General features: G+C 42.9%; 1 protein-coding gene across 2 annotated transcripts; it reads left to right on the top strand.

Moving 5' to 3' along the window:
* The first annotated feature begins 1509 nt into the window (after window positions 1-1509).
* On the top strand, window positions 1510-20140 carry LOC110090242 (glutathione S-transferase 3). 2 transcript variants are annotated; one of them, XM_020813830.3, is made up of 7 exons: window positions 1510-1901; window positions 7807-7915; window positions 8825-8876; window positions 11687-11819; window positions 16239-16380; window positions 17625-17756; window positions 18859-20140. In XM_020813830.3, exons 1-7 carry the CDS (start codon window positions 1765-1767, stop codon window positions 19000-19002), a joined length of 849 nt encoding a protein of 282 aa, XP_020669489.3. In that variant the 5' UTR covers window positions 1510-1764; the 3' UTR covers window positions 19003-20140. The 2 variants fall into 2 exon arrangements, with proteins under 2 accessions (XP_020669489.3, XP_078242665.1); XM_078386539.1 differs by lacking the exon at window positions 1510-1901 and adding an exon at window positions 1920-2093.
* The last annotated feature ends 2312 nt before the right edge of the window (window positions 20141-22452 follow it).

Consider the following 22452-nt stretch of genomic DNA (forward strand, 5'->3'; position numbering starts at 1 on the left):
GATGAAGCACCCCTCGAAATTTCTGTGTTGGCTTGATAAAAAACAACTGAATTTTAGGACAATTTCTTCCCTGAACTCTCCATAGTCAAGATAGCAACAATGATCCTTCTGTCATTCAGTATCAACCATTATTACATTGTCCTTCACCTGGCCAGCTCAGTTATGTCCCTTTTGATAAATGAGCAGTTTTTGATATTTTCTGATGGACTGTATTTGTTTATTTGCAAAGGCAAAATATATTAATGCAAATAGAATGTATTTGTTAAGCATACAAGTATGAAGTGTGCTGCCATCCAGTTTAAAGAAACTGGAATGAACCATTTTAGGCACTGAGGCTGCTGGTGCATGCAAAGAGCAGCTGGGCTACTGCTGGAATCCTGTTCATGTTGAGATGCTTCAGTCATCTTTAAAGGCCAGGTGCAGGCAAGACCTACTGTATGCTCACTGCCCTGCTAATCTATGACTGTTCATGACTCAGATGCACACTGAGAGTGAGACAATAGCACAGTACTTTGTGGTGTAAAAATAGGCATCTTAGTCAGTTATATATTTTTTTTCCTGAGGCATGCAAATGTGTAGGCAATAGGGACATGTTTCCAGTCCTCAAAGAATGATATAAATACATTTTCAAGTTCTTGAAGGAACTAAATGCAAACCCATTGTTTATTTGAAATATTTTTATACTCCCAAGGTGACTTACATAATTAAAAGACCATATTTAAAGCTCAGAACAGTGAGTATACAATATGAAAATAATGAAATAAATGCAATACTGTAAATCATCAGCAACTCCAAAACATGTTGTATTTTAATTGTTTTATCATTTAATTGTATTTTAATTGCTGTAAGCCGCCCAGAGACCTTTGGGTTAAGTGGGCTGCATATAAGTTAAATAAAATAAAATAAAATAAATAAATAAATGTTCAATGCAGCAGATAGGACAATCCATTAAAAAACCCTGCTCAGCAGCCAGTCACTGAGGGAAGGCTTAAAATGGTCCTTATCATGCTTACGATTGTGTCTCCAGGACCATCACTACTACCCAATGGTTCTGGATTAAATGTTTGTCTTGTACATTTGTTTTGCATTTCATTTACTCACACTGCTCTCCCCTCTATTTTGTCTCTTATTCAAAAGAAACTGACACCCGTTTAAATGAATGTTAAAAAACAACTTGAAAAAGGGGCCTCTTAGGGGAAGGAAGAGAGAAAAAGAATGGCAAACTGCCACGTGCAGCGCCTTACTTGGATGTGTCTGGAGTCTTGGAAGCTTGACTACCCTACGTTCTCCTACAAATGGACCTTGAGCTTGTTTGGAGGTTCTAGCAGGGGAGCGCAGCTATCGTATACCCTTGACCGAAGAACGGTACACTCCTTCTATCTGGGATGGTCGTCCTCTTCCACCGAGCGCGCAGCTTCGGGAGGGACGCACATGGAGCGGTGAGGGAGGAAGGGGACACCCGCCTAGCCAGCCAGATCAGCCGAATCAACCCTGGCGATCAATGGGGTGACAGATGTCGCAGCCAGATCGCCCTCACATCCAACTATAAGAGGCTGCCTCCATAGTTATTTAAACCTCTCATGTCAGTAAATGTCCATGTTATGGTGACAAGAGTTGTTATTTGTATGCTCGTTGGAATGCTGTACCCAAAAAAGAAAAATTATAACTACTAGTTGATTTCATCTAGAAACGCTATTTTTTCTCCCCCCTCAGTCCCATACACCTTCCCAGGAGCCTTTGAGCAAAACGCAAATTAAGCCTTTCATGACTGGCTGGTTCTTGCGCACCTCGTTCCCGCCCCCTTTTCTCTCGGCTCAAAACTGGAGGGGAGGCGGGGCTCATTCCCACTCGAGTGCCTGCGCCGTCGACTCGCAAGTGTTGGGCGAGGAGCCGCTGGGGAGGTGCGTTCGGGAGCCAGCGGTGGTGGGGTGGCGTGGGGGGGGACAGGACGGAGCCCTTTCAGACCTCCGTATGGTCATGTTTTTAAGACAGCACTGACCCTGCGAGGTGGTGGGTTCTGTAGTCCACAGCCCAAACTTTCCCAAGTTGATACAGAGTCAAAAGGGGGAGAAGGAGAGTCTGTGGATACTCTGGTAAATCAGTTTTAGATCTTTAGGAAAGTGTGTGTGTGGAGCAAGATCAGATATTTTTTAATGGGGAGGGAATCGGATGATTATTAGAGGAGTTTTGCAGGCGTTGTAAACGGGGGAGTAAAAACGGCGCTAGTATTTATCCTGGGTTCCTTTGCGTTTTGCATTTTAACTCGCTTTGCGTTGCAGCTTTTGCACGGGAAACTCGTGCGTGTGAATGTCATGGCGCTTTAAATGAGAAAACATGAATGTCTGGGGTGGGGGTGTCGATTACACCGGGCACTGTCGTGAACCTCCATCCGGTGAGACTTTCACCTCCTTTCGGGAGGTGGCCGCCGCGGTTCCCTTTCCTTTTTTTGGGGGGGGGGGGCGCCGGTTGTAGCGAAAGGCAGCCTCTCTCGGGGCGCCTTATGTGGTGCTCGCAGATCGTGGGCTTCCAGCCCAGGTGCTTCCGAAGCCTCGGCCTTGCGCTCCCCGGGAGGCTTCGCCCAGATCCGGTCGTGGGGTTGTGTTCAGGGTGCAGCCCCAGCTGAAATAAGAGAAGTAAGCGGCCCCTTGGTGCAAAGGAGAACAGGCTGTTGGTTTGTGGGAAGCATTTTCAGTGACCCTCCCACCCCCAATCCAAAATTCCAAGAGTTCCAGGGAGACAAAAGCTATTTTACTCATGAAAACAAGAATTATGGCCTTTATTTGGGAATCTGGAAGCTTCCAGGTGAGCTCATTGGCTCTCAGGCAAGAGGTGCACTCTCTGTGCACCTTGTTTTCATTCTGAAATGAGTTGTACATGGGGTGACCACGACAGAAGTGTTGTTGGCCCCACCCTGATAAATTAAAAGTGATAGCATTAGCAGCAGGACCCCTTTAGAGGGCTACAAAAATGGGGTAGGGGTGCCATCTGTACCCTGTGAGTAGCAGTTTTAGAAGAGGTAGCATCTGGAAGTTGACATGGTCTAGAGGGGCGGGGTAAAAATCAAATAAATAAATAAGTTGAGTCGTGGCAACTGGACTTCTTTCTTCTTAGGTTGAAACTTTTCACTACTCATCTAAGCAGCTTCTTCAGTCTGAGGAGAGTTGGTAGGAGACCCCTGATACATCCTCCACCTTGGTTTCACTTCCCCCTGGTCTGAATACGCTGAACTAGAAAGAGGTCCAGTTGCCATGACTCAACTTCCAGATAACCATACCTGGATTGACTGAGAATCTTCACAGATATAAAGAAGTAACATGTTTTCTGTTTTCCCCCAAAGGAAATGTCTCTCTGTGTGTGTTTTTATGTGCCATTAAGTCAGAATTGACTTAAATGCTCCCGTTGGTGAAATAAAAGTTATGATTGGGCTCACAGTGCTGCCATTTAAAATGCATATACTGTATAGCTAAGTGCAGACCCTCAGAAACACAGCCATCAGATGTGATGGGAATTGAGGGATTGGGGAAGAAAGTTACAATGCCTGTCCTTGTTTTCTGTGATGCTCTGAAGAGAGTAAAGGCAACGATAAGCTTTCACTAGGAACAAGAAAGGAGAAGAAGAAACTGGGGAGAAGGTCCACAAGAAGTTTCTTCTGTGGGAGAAGCTAAGGCTTCTTGTGCCTCAGAGAAAGGCTAGTTGCTGCTAAGATGCATGACTTCTGTTTTACATGCCTAAACTTGAGTTTACTAAGTGGAGTTTTTTATTCTTAATTTGGGCTGGTTGAAACAAGATAGCAAGCAGTCTGCTTTTGATGAGGTTTATACCTTCCGGTGGTGGGGTTAAAGCATACAAGTTTCATAGGAAGCAGAAGAGAGCAACAGGATTGTCAGGGAGGGATATCGATGACAACTTTGTGTCACTTGTTGAGTTCTATAATAGTCACTAGTCTAACATTTGGAAGGAGTGGGGACTCCCCTGTGCCACGGTGAGTGTCCTTTTCTTTTTTGAGAAACTTAAGAGTGTTCAGACGTCAGGGGAAGCAAAATTATTATCACCTGTGTGGAATGCATCTGGATATTTGCCCTCCTTTTCCCTTGTGATTTGTAACAAATAGCTGCATGATTTTAAATACTGGCACCATCACGTCAAAAGCCAAGAAGAGAAAGGTAGATAGAGCTGACAATGGTCTGGCTGGCCGTTTGTAAAAGTATATTACTCAGCCCACTTGCACTGAAAGAACATTCCCCCCCCAAGGAACTGTATGTGTGTGTTATGTGCTGTCAAGTTAGAACCGACAAGCAACTCCAATAGGGCTTTCAAGGTAAGCGAGCTATTGAAGGAGTTGTTTTACCAATTCCACACCTACACATTCAGTAAGTTTTTGTGCCCCAGCTGGGATTTGAACCCAGAGCTCCTAAGTCCTAATCTGATACACCATTCTCTGCACCACAATGCGTATCACCCAGTACGCCAGTAAATCCAGTTATCTCAACTAGAGTAGACCCATAGAACCAATAGCTGATAGCAAGTTAACACTTTCATAAATCCCATTGATTATATCTCATTTGGGTGTGCCATTTGGATCCAAGCCCATAGCTTCTCAGTGTGTTGCTTAATGCCATCATGCTTATTCAAAAGTCATCAGTGAAAATTGTGTTGTTCAGGTGGAAGGGCAACCCTATTTTCCTTCTCCCAGCCAGTCTTCATTCCAAATATTCACTCGTTTTTTCTTGCTCCAGTGGGATTGTAATGTTAATTTGCTACTATGACAGAATTTCACTCTCTTCCATTTTCATGTTGGGAGTCATCTCTTAATTCTTTTCCTTCCCTCTCCCCTACCCAGCAACTACACTCCTTCAAAAAAAGAAAATGGGGGGAGAAGAATTGTGTGGTGAGCAGTTCGCTAGCTTTCATCCACATTTCTGGGTCATCAGTGAACAGTCAAAACCTGGTGACTCTGTTGTTTTCTTTGTTTTGTGTATGTGTGTTAAGTAATGAGTAGTTGTTCCTAGCGGTGTGGCTATCTTCAGGGTTATTCATAAGTTGTGTTTTCCTTGCTTATTAAGGGACAGAGCAGTGCTGAAAACTGTGGGCCATTGTTTCGGTGCCAGCACAAAATTTCCCCAGACTCCTGTCGCTGAAAACTAGAGAAACGAATAGAGTAGATACTTTTTGCATCCAAGAATGTGATGAATTTGGCTTCAGTGAATTGTTTATTATGTTGCTTGTCTCTTGCAATCCCAGAACTGAGTTGGTAGAAATAAATAAAGAAAGGATCTTGTATTAGCCTCTCCAGGAGGGAAAAGACCAATGCTTTATTTTCAACTGGTGAAAGTATTTGGCTTCCCCACAAGTGGGAGTAGCCCTTGCTAAATACAGGCAAAGCCTTGCAGCAAATTATGCAACAGCAAAGGAGACTTTGTGTTATATTGAAATGAAGCAATCAGAACGCTAGGCATGGTTGGTAGGAACGCACCCCTACAGCCCCTGAGGAAGGAATCTGCCATCTCCATTCCTGGGGGAATGCTGCCTAGAGGGAAATTAGACCACTTCTTACTCTCCAGGCTTCAGAATGTACTGACTGCAAGCAGAGGTGTAAAGGTTTGTGTGCTTTTTTGGACTACAGCTCCCACACTCCAGTGGCTGTACTGCCTGAGGACTTCTGGAAGTTGTAGTCCAAAACTCACGGATCTACACGTGCTGATTTGCAAACCCATATGCTGGTTAAAGGCTTCAGATGTGTAGCCATAGCTGAATACATTAAAATTTATCAGCATGTTACAAATCAAGTAAGCCTAGCTGTGGCCAATAATTTTAGGGGCCTGTTTAATAAGCTTGTCAACCTTCACGTGTCTAGGTTTCATGGTCTTGGAGCCATGGTTCAGACAGACTCGCAACCACTTTTATTGTTACAGATGGCAGCAGAGCCTGGGTAAAGTTGTTAAGATGTTATCCCCATGAGTCACAAAGGTTTAGTGGCAGTAGTTTTGCCTGTGGGGCCATAGATACAAATTCCAGCCTCCTTCTCAGCTGAAGAAGTGCCACAGGTCTTCCAAGTAAGATGCCCCAAGACAGCAGCCGAAGGACATGTTTTGTGTGCAAAAAGTACTGGTATCAATCCCTGTGCAAAGGGTTGCAACATAGCCTCTGACCTGAATCAGTAGTCCTTGTGCAAACAGGGTTGCAAAAGATCTTTGCCTTGAATCCTGGAAGAGTTGCTGTTTGTTGAGGAGAGATGGCATTGATAGGGGAGATACACCAAAGCTCTAACTCAGAGGCACAAATTTGAGCTAAAGGATGGGAACAAGACTGGAGACTGTACTCTACTACCGGGAAGAAACTGGGAGCATCTATTTATAGGTTTAAACAAACTGCGTTGTCTCTGTGTCCAAACCATGGTTGGTTGAAAGTGTGGTTTATTGAAGTGAACAAAAACCCTGATTCAGCTTTAAGATTAGTGTTACTCTATCATTTGGATGTAGTGTCACACATGGTTTTTTAACACAGGAAATAAGTCCTTACCCACACTTCTCCTAATTTAGTGTAGGTGCTTTGGGCTAAACAGCAGAAGCCTCTGTGCTGCAGGGTCAGAAGACCAGCAGTCGTAAGATCGAATCCACGCGACGGAGTGAGTTCCCGTCACTTTGTCCCAGCTCCTCGCCAACCTAGCAGTTCGAAAGCATGTAAATGCGAGTAGATAAATAGGTACCACCTCGGTGGGAAGGTAAAACGGTGCTCCCTAGTCACGCTGGCCACGTGGCAATGGAAACTGTCTTTGGACAAGCGCTGGCTTGAAAAACGGGATGAGCACCGCTTCCTAGAGTTGGAGACGACTGGACTAAAAAAAAATGTCAAGGGGAACCTTGACCTTTACCTATAAGATTTATATGCCCTGTTCCAGCGCTCTCAACCCATCTGGAAGCCACACTCTTCAGGGTCGTATCCCAGTTGTACTCTTTTAATTTTTCTATTGTACATTTTTATATGCAGGTATCTGGAGCCCAGGGAAGGCATGATAAACATATTTTGTACACTTCCTCTCCGTAAATCTCTCTCTCACTCTCTCATTTTGAGGCCCCTTTGTTTAGGGTGCCTCCTTAAAGATCAAGGCTCTCTAGATGCTAGGTGTATTGTATACACATAGCACAAAGTATTTGTGTTTTTGACTTGCTGTAGGTAATGTATGACTTCACTTAATGCTACAAGGATAGGGTTTATAAGCTGAAACCAAGGTGGTGATAAAAAGGGTGAAGGATTCGTAGCCCTTTCGATGTTGATGTCACAGCAGCTCAAGCCACCATGACTAATGCTCAGGGTTGATGGGGACAATAGCCCAACAGCATGTCCTCCTTTTTCTGACAAAAGAAGGTAAAGAGATGAGAAAAATAGCCCTCCACAGGGAAGCCTTGCTTCCAACTGCTGCTTGGGGTCTGTCATTAGCCTCTAGGTGGATTACTATCTGTCCTTGTTGGTTGTTTTTTTTTTCCATTCATAATAGGGGAATGGTGATATTGTTTTGGTGGATTTTTGAAATATGACAGAATGTAAAATACTGTCAGTGTTACCATTGAATTAGAAATAGTGTAGTTAATTTCTAACTTGATTATTGTTCTTACTTTCTCTGTTAAATGGTGTAATAAAATCCATGAGAACATTAGGTTTCCCCATCTGTGTAAATTAATGAACACAGCTGGATTTCAGGTATATACTGTATTTGATAAAATATTTTGATGGGATCATTTTATTACACTGCCTGTTGTTATGGCAGGTAGGTTAAAACTTCTGCCTTTTTGTCTTGTGTTCATGCAGGAGACCAAGTAACTGTGAAATCATGGCTGGAAAGCCCAAACTGTATTACTTTGATGGAAGAGGCAAAATGGAGTCAATACGATGGCTGTTGGCAGCAGCTGGTGTGGAGGTCTGTTGGCTGACAGGGAATATAATGTTGTTGGGTGTTGAGGGTTGCATTGGTTTTTCCAGGAAGATTGTATGCCCATGCATGCAGGAATCGCAAAACAAGAAATTCCAGAGGGCCCAGGGAATTCTGAAAAACATTTTATTTTCTCTGTGAGTTAAATTGTTAGCCAGATTCTTATCGCATGCGGGAGTGCATGGTTGTGGGGAGCGTGTCTCAACCGAAATTCAAGAGTGGAATACCTGCACACAAGCAGCCTGTTCCTCTTGTTATACCACAATAGGTTGTGTGATAGAGCCCTTTAAGGCCACATGAAATTGTCTAGGGCCACATCCAGGCTGTAGAACTCGGCTGACCCTGAGCAGTTCCTCATCACCATTCTCCATCAGTGTATTTAACATATCTTTGCCTTGTTGCCCTAGACCATGTATATCTGATTGTCAGTATTTAGCCAATGTGTTCATTACCTTTTAGACTGCCAGCCCCAAGTCTTATTTGAAAATACTTTGTTCAGAACAAAGGGCAAATAATCAGATTTCAAGGCCCTTGTGTGACTGCAGATGACACTTCTTTTATTTCCTGTTGGTGGCTTTCCCCCACTACTATTGTGCAATTGTTACATATAATAATTCAGGCAAAAATGTACTTGGTATCAAAACAGAGTACAGGAGGAAAGGCCATCTCACTGGATGTGAAGAAAGGAGCCAACTTTATTTGCTGTTCACTGACTTTAGAAATCTGATTCAGAAATGCTAATCCCTAGATAAGAGATGGTCATTTGTGTTTTGAAATATCGGTTGCTTAAATGTGGCCATTTAAAGTCTAAAGGATGCCTGTCCTTGGATCCGTGTTGATAACAGTTTGAGGTCTAGAGCTCACAAACAATTCTTCACATGTGTTTCCATCCTGTAGTTTGAAGAGGAGTATTTGGAGACCAGAGAGCAATATGAGAAGCTACTTCAAGGTAAGTCTCTGATAAAATGGCAAATATTTGGCCATTTAGGACATGATGTATCAAACAAGATTTCAGCATGAGCAGGAACAAAGGAAAGCAGGATTCTTGAGCAACAGAGGAAAAGAATTGTAGCTTTGTATTTCAAGCAGATATATACTTAAAAACAGCTCATTGCTTGGCATCCCCAGCGCAACCTCACGAATGTTATGAAGTAGCAGGAATATAAATGACTTGGATGTTAAACTGTCCTTCTGTGAAGAAGAAAGGATACAGATCTGGTGGAGGAATTTATTAGCCTTAGGGTCTGATTTTTGTCTGCTCAGCTCCCTGAAGCTCTTTTCTCCAGCCCATGGAAGGTTAAACGTGCCCAGTTCTTTCAGTCTTTCCTCAGAGGGCTTGGATTCCAGTCCCCTGATCATCTTTCTTGCCCTCCTGTGAACTTGCTCCCATTTGTTGGCATCCTTTTTAATTTGTGGTCTCCCGAACTTGACACAGAACCTAAGATGAGGCCTTGTTGTTGTTTAAGTCGTGTCCGACTTTTCGTGACCCCATGGACCAGAGCATGTCAGGCCCTCCTGTCTTCCACTGCCTCCCAGAATTTGGCCAAATCCATGCTGGTAGATGAGTCCTAACCAGTGCCAAATAGAGGGGAACGAGACTATGCTTCAGTCAGTGCAACCTAAAATAGCATTGGCCTTTTTTACAGCCCCATTACACTGTTGGCTTATATTCAGCTTGTGATCTACAACAATTCCAAGATCCTTCTCACTCATAGTATTACCGAGTCAAGTATCCCCCATCTTGTGACTGTGCATTTATTGTAGTTTTTTCCTCCCACAAGTGTACAACTTTGCACTTATCCCTGTTAAATTGCATTCTGTTGTTCTCAGCCCAGTGCTTGAGCCTGTCAAGACCTTTTTGAAGTTTGTTTCTGTCTTCCTGGGTTTTAGCTGTCCCACCCAATTTTCTGTCATCCAAAAATTTAATTATTCCCTGCACTTCCTCATTCAAGTCATTAATAACTGTTGAAGAGCACCAAGCCCAGGACTGAGCCCTGAGGTACCCCACTTGTTACCTCTCCCAGTTTGAGAAGGAGCCATTAATCGTCATACTCTGAGTATGATTCTGCAAGCAACTGTGCACCCACCTGATGAAATTTGTATATTCTGTGTAAGCTGCTCACGAAACTGCTCATTACTATTTGGTGTACCAACATTGTTAATAAGCAGTATCTAAACATATATGTGGGCACCGTCTGGTCACACACATCTTACAGTCATTTAATGATAAGGAATGATTCAGACTTTGATTGTTAAGATTATTCCATCTTTATGCACTAAAGAAAAGAGTTCTTTTGCTTGGTAAATTACCATACCTTCTTGATAACCAAATACAGTGTGTACATATCTGGATCTGTGGGCAGGGAATGCCTAGCAAGTCTCTGATGACATTTGGGTTGTTTGTGCTTATTTTTCAAAATGCCCAGCAGAGTCACACTTCCCTGATTCTCATCTGCCACCTCGCCATGTTGATGAAACTGTTACTGTCGTTATGGTTTGTGTGGAAAGGTGGCTTTGGTTTTAGTTAGTCACTCTCTGATCAAGATTTTGAGTTAATGGGTCCTGCTTCTTTGTGTCAGCATTGTATAGATTCATTTCTTCGGGAAAAAACCCCAAACAAACTCTGGTTTATGACTAGATAGTGTGCTTTTGTAGCCATGATTCAAAAAGCCAAAAAAAAGGCCCCATATTGCTGCACAATATCATGCCCAGATTGCCAGCAAGAAAAAGATGTCAAGTTTTACATAGCAAAGGGTAACCTGAATGTTGATAACCCAATGGCAGCAGTCAAGATGGTCTACAGGATCCCCTCTTCTGCTCACTGCCATTCACACTTCTTGAAAAACAGCCGTGACAATTGCTTTGTGTTTGGGTGAGAAGTGGTTAACTGATTAAAAAAAAGAACTTGGCTTCTGGGATTTTCCCTTGCATAATGTCACTTAGTGAATAGTAGTGAGCAGAGGAGGTTATCTTGCAGACCATCTGGGCTGCTGCCATTGGTGTTGTCAACATTCCCGGTTTGGATCAATAGCAATAAACAGAAATTGCCACTTCCTTTGACAACAAGTAGCATAGTGCAGTCCTCTCTTTGTTGTTGAGCTCCACTTCCCATCAGTGGTCATATGTGGATGAGGATGATGACAGAGTTCAACATCTGGAGGTCTTAGGCCATTCTTGGTTATAAATGAATATGGAGGACAGGAAACACATCAGCCATACAAATTCTGTATGTAATAGTTGAAAGGTTGAGAAATGGATTCCCCTTATTTATTGGATAAATGTAGAGCTCAATGGCATGATGCAGAAAACACCTCAACGGCAACACTGGAAATGTAGGGCATGTTCTTTTCTGTTACCTGTGAAGTGGGCTCCAGCGATTGTATGAGGAAGAAGACCAAGAGATGGTTTGTTAAATGTGTCTTAACGCTGTTGCTGTTAGCTGAGCAGTACTATTTCAGTTTTCTCAAACAGTGTTGCTAGATGTCTGTAAACATGCTAAAACTGCCCTTTTTCCTTCTGAGTGATCAATATATTGTACTAGTTTGCTTTTTACAAGTATCAGACTCCATGCTATTATAGTGAACTATGTCCTCATAACAGTGTTTCAGTAGTTCTTCTGATCACTAACAAGACAATAAGGAGTTATTTAATATTTCAGTTCCAGGGTGGAAATAGATTTCTTGATATCTTAACTAATCTAACTAGATATGCTAATCATTCTTTTATTTTTTCCCTCCCCCATTTTGATTGTTTTAAAAGAGGGATCCCTTCTGTTCCAGCAAGTGCCCATGGTAGAAATTGATGGGATGAAGATGGTGCAGACTCGAGCCATTCTCAACTACATCGCGGGAAAATACAATCTCCATGGGAAGGACCTGAAGGAGAGAGCCTTGTACTGCAACAGATATGTTTTGTATTTGCTAGAGATAGTCAGAGTCCTGGTTATCACTTTTTCCTTGTAGTGCAGAGTATTATCCATTCCAGAGGTGGACAGATTTCAGGCATGTGGGATCTGCTTTGTTTCCCACTAGAACTGCAAGAAAGATGGGCAAGAAGCTAGTGCACAGAATGTTCACTTACAGCTTTCTCACATGTAGAGCTAAATTTATTGTGATGCAAAGATATGCATGTATGCTCTGCTGCCATACATCTCTAACACCTAGAAGTCAGTCATGTACACAGGTCTGAAGACAATTCTGAAATTCAGTAGCAAATTGCAACTGGAGTAGGCCCATTGAGTCAGTCGAACTTGTGGAGGAGTGGACTCGCTGACTCCCCACCCATTCTGCATGCCTGCTCTCATTCTGTACTACTACTGGATTTCAGTCTGAGTGTCTGGCTGAACACAGTTATCATGCTCTTGTGATCTGCAACCTTGCCTTCTCAGGTTCTTGATCACAAGAACTCTCTATAACTGACCATGCCAACAGAGTCTTCTAATAGATTTCTAGGTGGTGAGCCATTCAGGGCATCTGCCTCTCAGTGTCCTCACCACTTGGAATTCAACTGGAAGATGTTCTGAACTTGCATGAATCCCCACTTCCACATCATGAATAGCCTTTTATTTGTTCAGATGAATGCCTCAGTAGTGTTTTAGAGTAAGAGATGTCTGATCCCAGAGCCCAGGCATTTGACCTGAATACATGCCAAAGAAAAGGAAATGCAAGAAAGCAAAGTGGCTGTCCCAATGAGGCCTTACAAATAGCAGAGAAGAGAAGGAAAACAAAATGCAAGGGAGATAGGGAAAGTTACAGAAAATTGAATGCAGACTTCCAAAGAATAGCAAGGAGAGACAAGAGGGCCTTCTTGAATGAAGAGTGCAAAGAAATAGAGGAAAATAACAGAAAAGGAAAAACCAGAGATCTGTTCAAGAAAACTGGAGATGTTAAAGGAATATTTTGTGCAAAGATGGACATGATAAAGGACAAAAATGGAAGGAACTTAACAGAAGCAGAAGACATCAAGAAGAAGTGGCAAGAATTTGTTGTTGTTTAGTTGTTAAGTTGTGTCCAACTCTTCATGACCCCATGGACCAGAGCACGCCAGGCCCTCCTGTCTTCCACTGCCTCCTGGAGTTTGGTCAAATTCATGTTGGTCTCTTTGATGACACTGCCCAACCATCTCCTCCTCTGTCATCACCACGAATACACAGATGAATTATACCAGAAAGATCTGGATGTCCCAGACAACCCAGATCGTGTGGCTGCTGACCTTGAGCCAGACATCCTGGAGAAAGCCTGGCTAACAACAAGGCCAGTGGAGGTGATCGCATTCCAGTCAAATTATTTAAAATCTTAAAAGATGACTCTGTTAAGATGCTACACTGAGTATGCCAGCAAGTTTGGAAATTCAGCAGTGGCCAGAGGATTGGAAAAGATCCCAATCCCAAAGAAGGGCAGTGCCAAAGAATGCTCCAACTACTGTACAATTGCACTCATTTCACACGCTAGCCAGGTTATGCTCAAAATCCTACAAGGTAGGCTTCAGCAGTATGTGGACCAAGAACTCTCAGAAGTACAAGCTGGATTCTGAAGGGGCAGAGGAACTAGAGATGAAATTGCTAATATGAGCTGGATTATGGAGAAAGCCAGACAGTTCCAGAAAAATATCTACTTCTGCTTCATTGACTACACAAAAGCCTTTGACTGTGTGGACCACAGCAAACTATGGCACGTTCTTAAATAAAAGGGAGTGCTTCACCACCTTATCTATCTCCTGAGAAACCTATACGTGGGACAGAAAGCAACAGTTAGAACTGGATATGGAACAACTGATTAGTTCAAAATTGAGAAAGGAGTACACCAAGGCTGTATATTGTCTCCCTGCTTATTTAATTTATATGCAGAATACATCATGAGAAAGGCTGGACTGGAGGAATCCCAAAATGGAATTAAGATTGCTGGAAGAAATATCAACAACCTCCGATATGCAGATGATACCACTCTGATGCCAGAAAGTGAGGAGGAATTAAAGAACCTCTTAATGAAAGTGAAAGAGGAGAGCGCAAAAACAAAAAAAAACAAAAACCAGTCTGTAGCTTAACATCAAAAAAATTAAGATCATGGCCACTGGTCCCATCACCTCCTGGGAAATAGAAGGGGAAGATATGGAGGCAATGACAGATTTTACCTTCTTGGGCTCCATGATCACTGCAAATGGTGATAGCAGCCCCAGAATTAAAAGACCCTTGCTTCTTGGGAGGAAAGCGATGATAAACCTTGACAGCATCTTAAAAGCAGAGACATCAGCAATACGACAAAAGTCTGCATAGTCAAAGTGATGGTTTTTTGAGTAGCAATGTATGAAAGCGAGAGCTGGACCATAAAGAAAGCTGACCGCCAAAGAATTGATGCTTTTGAATTGTGCTGGAGGAGGCTCTTGAGAGTCCCCTGGACTGCAAGGAAAACAAACCTATCCATTCTGAAGGAATTCAGCCCTGAGTGCTCACTGGAAGGACAGATCCTGAAGCTGAGGCTCCAATACTTTGGCCATCTCATGAGAAGAGAAGACTCCCTGGAAAAGACCCTGATGTTGGGAAAGTGTGAGGACAAGAGGAGAAGGGGACGCCGGAGGACAAAATGTTTGGACAGTGTCACCAAAGCTACCAACATGAATTTGACCCAACTCCGGGAGGCAGTGGAAGACAGGAGGGCCTGGCGTGCTCTGGTCCATGGGGTCACGAAGACTCGGACACAACGACTAAACAAGAACTAAATGAGGTTCATGGACTTTCCACATGTTTTTTTTCCCTTCTGCTCTGAAATTCCTTGATTATTAGGGTAGGAATCAGCAAGTAATTTAGTTGGTGCTATAATTAAGCATGAGGGAATCATATACTCTGGCAAAACTGTTGCATGTCATCCAGAGACATGGAAGGTTGACATAGATCTGCCTTCACCTTACGTCTTGGGCTGTTAAAAAGCTTAGGAGCAGTGTTGGACCTTGTTGCTGAGGAATAACAGGGCCCATCTTGGGAGGAATATTCTCCAAACTGATAAAGAGTTGCATCTGGCCTTGGTGTCCGAAGCCCTTACTCATGCCTCCTCAGGAACGCCATCTTCATACCCTTCCCAAATTGGAATTTGGCTTGTTATAAAATGGAAGGACTACTGCAAATGCATAATGAGTTCCCAGTACTTGTTCATCCCTACTTTAAGGCATTGAAACAACAAACCTGCCTTTCCACTTGGTGGTCTGGGGAAATTTTAAAAGATACATGTAACCTCTGCCTTGTGGCAAGTCCATGAAACTCATGGTTGTTGTGGGTTTTTCGGGCTCTTTGGCCGTGTTCCGAAGGTTGTTCTTCCTGACGTTTCGCGAGTCTCTATGGCCGGCATCTTCAGAGAACAGCAACCTGTGCTCTGGTGAAACTCATTTAGTTCTTGATGTTTAGTCGTTAAGTCGTGTCTGACTGTGACCCCATGGCAGGTACATGTTTCCTCTTTGGAAATACGGATGACTGACTCTAGGCAGCAACCGCAGGGAGTACAGGCACTGGCTGCCTCCCAAAGACAATTTAATCTTTCCATTGAGAGAAGATTCTACAAATCTGCAGACAGAACCAATTCTGGTGTGCAGTTTTAGACTTGCCGTGCAGCTTGGGATTGAGATTTTCCCCCACATCACATTCTATAGACATTTTTGGCCTTTTTTCCTGACCATTTTTAACAGCACAGAGAATATTTTGTAATGCCAAATGGCTGGCATGATAGTGCTGACCTCCAAATAGCATGGTAGGTGCTTTTCCCCATGTATACCAGCCCACAGCAAGAAGACGACAAAACTTTTAAGTGATATGTGTAACGGCCTCCCTCTACCTCACAAAGGGGGTTGCTATGTCACTCTAAATCACTCTTCTTTTCCACTGCCACCAACCATTCCCTCAAATAAGTAGCTTCAGGCCCATATATGATTCAAAATAAAAACTCAGGTTTATTGGGTACAAATAAAAAGAATGATAAATCACTTATAATTAAATAATAATTCAATCACTATAATAAAGGCACTAGCATACACAGACTCTCACAATATATCACAGATCTCCTAACTCCTCTCTAAACCCTAACAAAGCCCTATCAGTCCCTATCTGTCCGTATCTAAACTCTCTCACACACATTCACTCCCATTTATACAACAGCTCCACCCCTTATGTCCCACCCTATGTCACACCATTGGTAGATGACTCACAGCTTTAGCAGTGACAGACAGGTGAGGTCATAGCTGTATGTAACAATATGTATTTATATACCTGTGAGCTGGTTAATAATGTCACAAATAAGACAGCTATGTGTTTGTGTGTGTAACTCCTCAGAATTGACATGTATGTGGAAGGAACAACGGACTTAATGGGGTTAATCACACTGTACCCTTTCCTGAGCCCTGAGGATAAGGAGAAACAACTTGCCAACATCACTGACAGAGCAACAAAAAGATACTTCCCTGTGTATGAAAAGGTATGAGTAACGTGTTCATGTAGAGCGAGGTGGGGGAAATGGGTGGCCTTCACTAGGGTGTTGATGGTAATTCCCAGCAGAGCCAGTTTGAGGTTTGATGGGAGTTGGAAGTCCACTAGCCTCTTGAGGGCCCTAGGTTGCCTACTCGTCGTGCTGTAGCAGATGGAAGAATCTTATTGTCTGGGCCACTTTACATGCTTTTAGAAGTGTGTGCATGTCTTAAAATGTTATGCATGGAAAATAAAAGATGTGTCTTGAAAAGTTTGAATATCAGGACTGGGCCAAGAAAAAGAACAAGATAGTGCTCTTCTTTCCTTCAGCAGACACAGTCACAAAAAGGGGGCTGGACTGGATTGGTGCATTTTGTTCCATCACTTGGGAGGTGATGGTGACTTCCATCAGAACTGGGCGAATCAGGCCCTGTGCCACACACATCTGTGTCCTGTGATATGTGTATATGCAGGTCCACACCACTAATTTTTTGCATACATTACACTTTTGAATTCATATTATGCCGTGATCTTGTGGAATCTGCCTGCACCCATAGCGGTTTAAATCATGTTTATTGTAGCCCATTGACCTCCTCTTCACCCATAACAACCCATGTTGTTGGTCTTATGACACGACTGGTAATGAAGGGTGTTCCTTTGCTGCCTTTGTATCAAAATGAAGACCTGATCTCTTCATTCAGCATATTCAGATGCGGGGGGGGGGGGGGGGGGTTGGTTGGTTAGGAGATCAAAGTCAGGAGATTCTAAGCACAGCCTGGACCACCTCAGGTTATAAACAGGGTTATGTGTTTCACTGCTCTCACATGGGAAAACCTGAGTGCATAATGGGATCCACTGTCTCAGTATCAAGGAACACCGTCCATTCTGCTGCTGCTTGAGAAACCTGCTGTCTTCACTCCATTTCTTTGTGATGGATGGCTGAAGCCCTAATTTACTGTAATATAAATGACAGATGAGGTTGCCTTTCTCTGGGTGCTTCCCCTCTGCTTTGTGTAGAGATGACTAGCATAGTGCTTTCATGAATAGTAACTTTAAAGTAAGCGCCACGGTCACTGCATGCCTTTCTACATACTGTAGAACTGGCCGCACCCTTTCCTACAGTTTCCCTAGGCCTTGATGCTGGGTGTTGTGGTTCCCTACCTAGTGGTTGCATTGGGGAGAACTTGGCGGGGGGACCTCAAACCTCATTGTTTTTTCTTAAAGAGTTTCACCTGCCCTGGTATGTTGTTGTAGGTGCTAAAGGATCGTGGGCAAGATTTCCTTGTTGGAAACCAAATGAGCTGGGCAGATGTGCACCTCGTGGAGGCTATTTTAATGGTGGAGGAAAAATCTTCTGATGTTCTGATTGCGTTTCCTCAATTGCAGGTATGTGGGGAGAAAAAAACCACATTCAACTTAACTTATTTTATTCCTTTCAAAAAAACTTATTCCCCATTCTTTCTAGAGATGAAAACCAAATGGATTTCTGTAGAAACTTAGTGTATAAAATGTGTGCATTATTGCAGAAGTTTGAGGGTGCAGGCCTGAAAAGGTCTACTCTGAACTAAGTCCCATTTAATTCAGTTTAAACCTTGGTAAGTCACACACGGCTCCACACCTTCAGGTGTTTGACTAGTTTCCCTATGAAGAAGCTCCTTATAAAACTGGCTAAAACATTAGTGAAGTTTCTTTAGAGCCCTATTTTTTTAATAACAAAAAACCCAAAATACAGAAACAGTTGTAGTAGAAAAAGAGTTCCTCCATTTAAGATCTGAAAAGCATGGAGTGGGGGCAGGTGGGGAAACACTTTCTGAAAAGATCAATGTAGCTGTGATACTCTGTAGCTTGGGCAGGTCCCTTCTCCTTTGTTGCGAATCCCAAATTTCGAATGCAGATGAACAACTTGCCCAGTTATATTTGATACAAGGAACCCCTTGATGATAAGACCCTTGGCTATCATATAGTAATATGGACATTTTTGGACAACAGTTCCTAGAATTTCACAGGCACCTAGGTGAAATTCTGCAATTCTCCCAGCAATTCTGGGAGTTGCAGTATACAGTTTTAATATGTTCAGTTTATATGCTAAAGAAAATTCCAACATGAAACATCCCATTGGAACAGAGGACATACATAAATCTAGGGTAGACTGGAAAAGCCACGTTGTTCCCCTGATGTAGAAGTGGATGTTCCATACAGATAGACAAAAAGGGACCTGGTAACCCTACTCCTGATTCTCCATGCACACTCTGGGTCAGAGCTTGGAAAAGGTACTGTTTTAAAGTAGAATTCCCACAATCCCCTAGTCCTCATGTCCACTGACCCTCTGGAGACTGGCTGGCTGACTTGATGTGCCATCACAACAAATGATTTTATAGACAACAGGTGTTACTGAAATGAATTCAGAGTAGCACTTGTTACTTTAATTGTAATTTTACCTGCCCGCTCGATTTCTGTCTTGTGTTCTTCCTTCTCTTCACCATTTTAGGCTTTTAAAGAAAGGATGAGTAACATTCCCACCATTAAGAAGTTTCTGGAGCCAGGAAGCCAGAGGAAGCCTCCACCGGATGATAAATATGTGGAGACCGTGAGAAGAGTTCTTCAGATGTATTTTAGCGTCAAATTAAATTAGCTACTCAAAGTAGGCTTCTTGACTTCAGCGCACTACGAGTGCTACTAACCAGTGATGACGACTGTGAAACGCTCTTACCATAAACCCTCTGCCGTTACATTAGAGATGAGAGTGCTATGTTGATCATTGGTATCTGATCAATGAGCTGCTTCTAATATAAGTGCTAGTAGAATATTGTTACAAAGGGAGAGCACAATACGTGGGGATTTTATTATCAGTATGTTAATCTTTCTGTACTTAATAGTTGAAAAAAGAGGATGATGAGAAGGTAGATTTGAAGCTGCTGGTAGATTTCAGCAAAGATAATTGATTTCCAATTATGCAGTAACAACAGTAGTAGCAGATTACACCACCACCCCAACCAATCTCAAATTATATCACTGAGCTGAAGAAATTTGGACCAGGAATGTAGTTTATTTGTACGAGGATCATGACTTCCTTTCCAATCTGGTACTCTGGAAAAACAAAAAACAAGACAAAAATGAACTAATTTTTTTAAAAAATCCTGGATGCAAGATCTCAACATTTTAAATACGTCTTTGTGCCAGGATTTGATTCGTGAATTTTGAGGTTCTAGTATTAAAAAGAGTGAGGTCACAAGCTTGAGGTATTCTGCTTACCCCAGTTTTAAAGAGTACTCTTTGTATCCCCTTCCTCCTTCTTCCACTATTGAAATAAAGTATTGACAGAGAAGTTCAGATCACTCACATTCAGGGTGTGAAAAAAATTACATTTTTAAAAAAAAGCTAGAGCTCCTGGAGTTATTGAAGCTTTGTTCATTTCTACCTAGCAGTATAGTCTACCAGCTGAATAAATTCACACTAGAATTGAATAAAGTCTACATGTTTCTTTAAGGAAATTCTGTCTCAGACTTGCCTTCCTTTCTATGCTGCTAAGCTCAGTTGGCAAAGGGTACAGAAGAGTTAGAAAGGTGCTATAAGGGACACTTATTTGAAGGGAGAAAAATGTAAAATCAAAACAGGCATAGGTATTGAGGCTTCACTGTGTTTAGCAATCTCTTAACATGCTTGCTTTTGATTATATGCAGTTTAATTTTTTTTTACTCCAGTAGCCATTCTCATGTAGCTCTCATACAATGATAAACTAATAAAGCACTCTTTTCTGTTGCACAGCGAAACTGTCGTTTACCTGGAATGACCTTTCACTTGCCCCAGAAGCAGGATCTTGCTAGTTTAACGCATCTTTCACCCTTGGAACAGATGGAGATTTTAAACGGAGAGGGATCCGTGCTTTCCTTTTCAGAATATTCTTCTTGGAATTCAAGCAGCTGGCCAGTGGCACTGCTTAACGTTGCAAGGGGTGGGCAACTTTGCATAACTGGAGCCCATGATCTGCCTAGGATCACATCGGTGGCTAAAACTGGAAGCCCACTCCAGTTTTGGAAAATGGGGTGGTGCTGTTTCTGTGACTTATTTAAAAGGGGAGCTGCTGCTTCCAGAATGTTTTGGTTTTGGTGGAGGGGGGCTGGGTGGCATGCAGCTGCAGGGCCCTAGTTTTCCTTCCCCGTTGTAAGGCTTATTACAGTGGGCTATTGAGGCCGTTGAGGGCTGACCTGCTGCTGCTTAGCCTAGGAAGTTGGAAGGAGGAGTTTGCTCACCCAAGACCCATTGAGTCAATGGGCAGATTCTAGTCATGGCTTACTAACAAAACATCAAAAAGTCAGTCCGTGGGGGGAGGGGGAGAGAGAGAAGGGCCCAATTTGGAAAAAGTATCATTCATGGATTGTAGGGTAAGGATAGAGAAGGAGGTAAAATAATTCTCTAGACTAAAGTCTAGAATACCTCAGCAGTCATGCTGTTTGGGGGCTCCTGGGAGTTTTAAAAAAAGAGTTTATCCTGTCTGGATATGGCTTTTCCACATTTAGTCATACTACAGCAATGAGATAAGTTCCAGTTCTAGTTGTAGCTAAAGTGAACTCTGGAGCTGACCAAGGTCTCCTCCTCCCCGTTCCCGTGCTTAAAGTCAAAAGGCGGAACTACAGTCTCCTATTTAAGAAAAAAAGAGTAACAAATCCACAGTAACTCCTGTTGTAGCACATGGTGTTGAATTGTCCTACATTTCAAAATGGCACACAATCTAGTTCTTTTCTGCTCTATAGGTTTTATAGGTACGCTACAGTATGGGGTGATACAAGATGACTGCTTTTCCCTGCTGATTGCAGGCTCCTTCCCCAGCTTTCTTCTTTCCTCCCCCACCCCCTTATTTCTCTCTCCACTGCCATTTTCCCCTTTTGTGCCCCTGTGTGCACATAGGGAGGACATTCTTTTTTTAAAAAAAATGTATTTAAACTCACACATCCGAAGACGCACTTATGGCCCTTTTTGTTTTTAAAGAGGGGGCTAGGGATGGGGCATGATGTTCCTGTCATGTGCTCTCATGCCCAACCCCTGATGGCAACTGTAGGGACTATGGATTAAAACACAGAAAAAAAAGAGCTGCAACTCTTGGCATGTATTCCAACTAGGGTCACATCTGTTTGCGGTTAGCCCACAGCAAATACATTTTCCCAGGTTTATTGCAGGGGTGTAGTTCCAGCCAAAGTCCTGGCGCTCGAGACATTTCCTAGCCCAGAGTACCTGCAAATAAATGGTATTGCTATGAGATTGGGCAGCGTGGCTCTCATTACCTGAAGGAACAGTCAGATGGACAGAATGGAGATACCTAACTGCAGCAGTGCTTCACCCATCTGCCTGAAATTGGGCTGAATCCCATGAGGCAAAATCCCAGGTGAACAGGAGTGTAGAAAGTGCTGTTACCTTCCCAAACAAGCATGATACATGAAACGGCCTTAAGGGGGCAGGGTTGTTTCTTTCTCTTTTTTTAAATGCATACTACTTTTCCCCCGGTCATAACAGGCAAGTGTCCAACACCTGAGATTGCTGTTGATAGATGAGGATTCAACGACTGTTGCAGTCCAACTCCGTCCAGAGTATTGCATGTCTTCCACTCCTGGTTTAACTAAATAAAAATGTTTCCCACCCCTTCCTTAAATAGGGAGCAGAATGCTGGTGCTATTGGGTGCGAGTCCAAGTGTACAGCAGTACTAAGATTAGCACAGTGTTTGCTTCCACATTGAGATTTTTTTTTGTCTTTATTTTGCAGCAAGTTCCATGGTGTTTTCTGACAAATATGAGAATTACAATGTTTTAAGTGTTTGGGTTACAAACCTTGTATTTCTTTATCTGAAGGATCATTCCAATGGCTCCCCCACTGGGCATGTTGACTATGAGAGTATGCCAGTTCTACTTCTTGGCATCCCCAGATACTGGGTTTCATTCCCATACATTATTACTGCTGCAACAAAGAAGCACTGAAATGGCAAAAAGCAGTAGATTTGATGGGGACACTTTTTATCCCGCTTTTTTGGAGGGGATCTGTTTAAGGCTGCAATTTGGAGACCTTGTTTTCAACATCTCAGGTGGCAACATC

This window comes from Pogona vitticeps, chromosome 1 (genome assembly GCF_051106095.1).
Source record: "Pogona vitticeps strain Pit_001003342236 chromosome 1, PviZW2.1, whole genome shotgun sequence".
Taxonomy (NCBI): domain Eukaryota; kingdom Metazoa; phylum Chordata; class Lepidosauria; order Squamata; family Agamidae; genus Pogona; species Pogona vitticeps.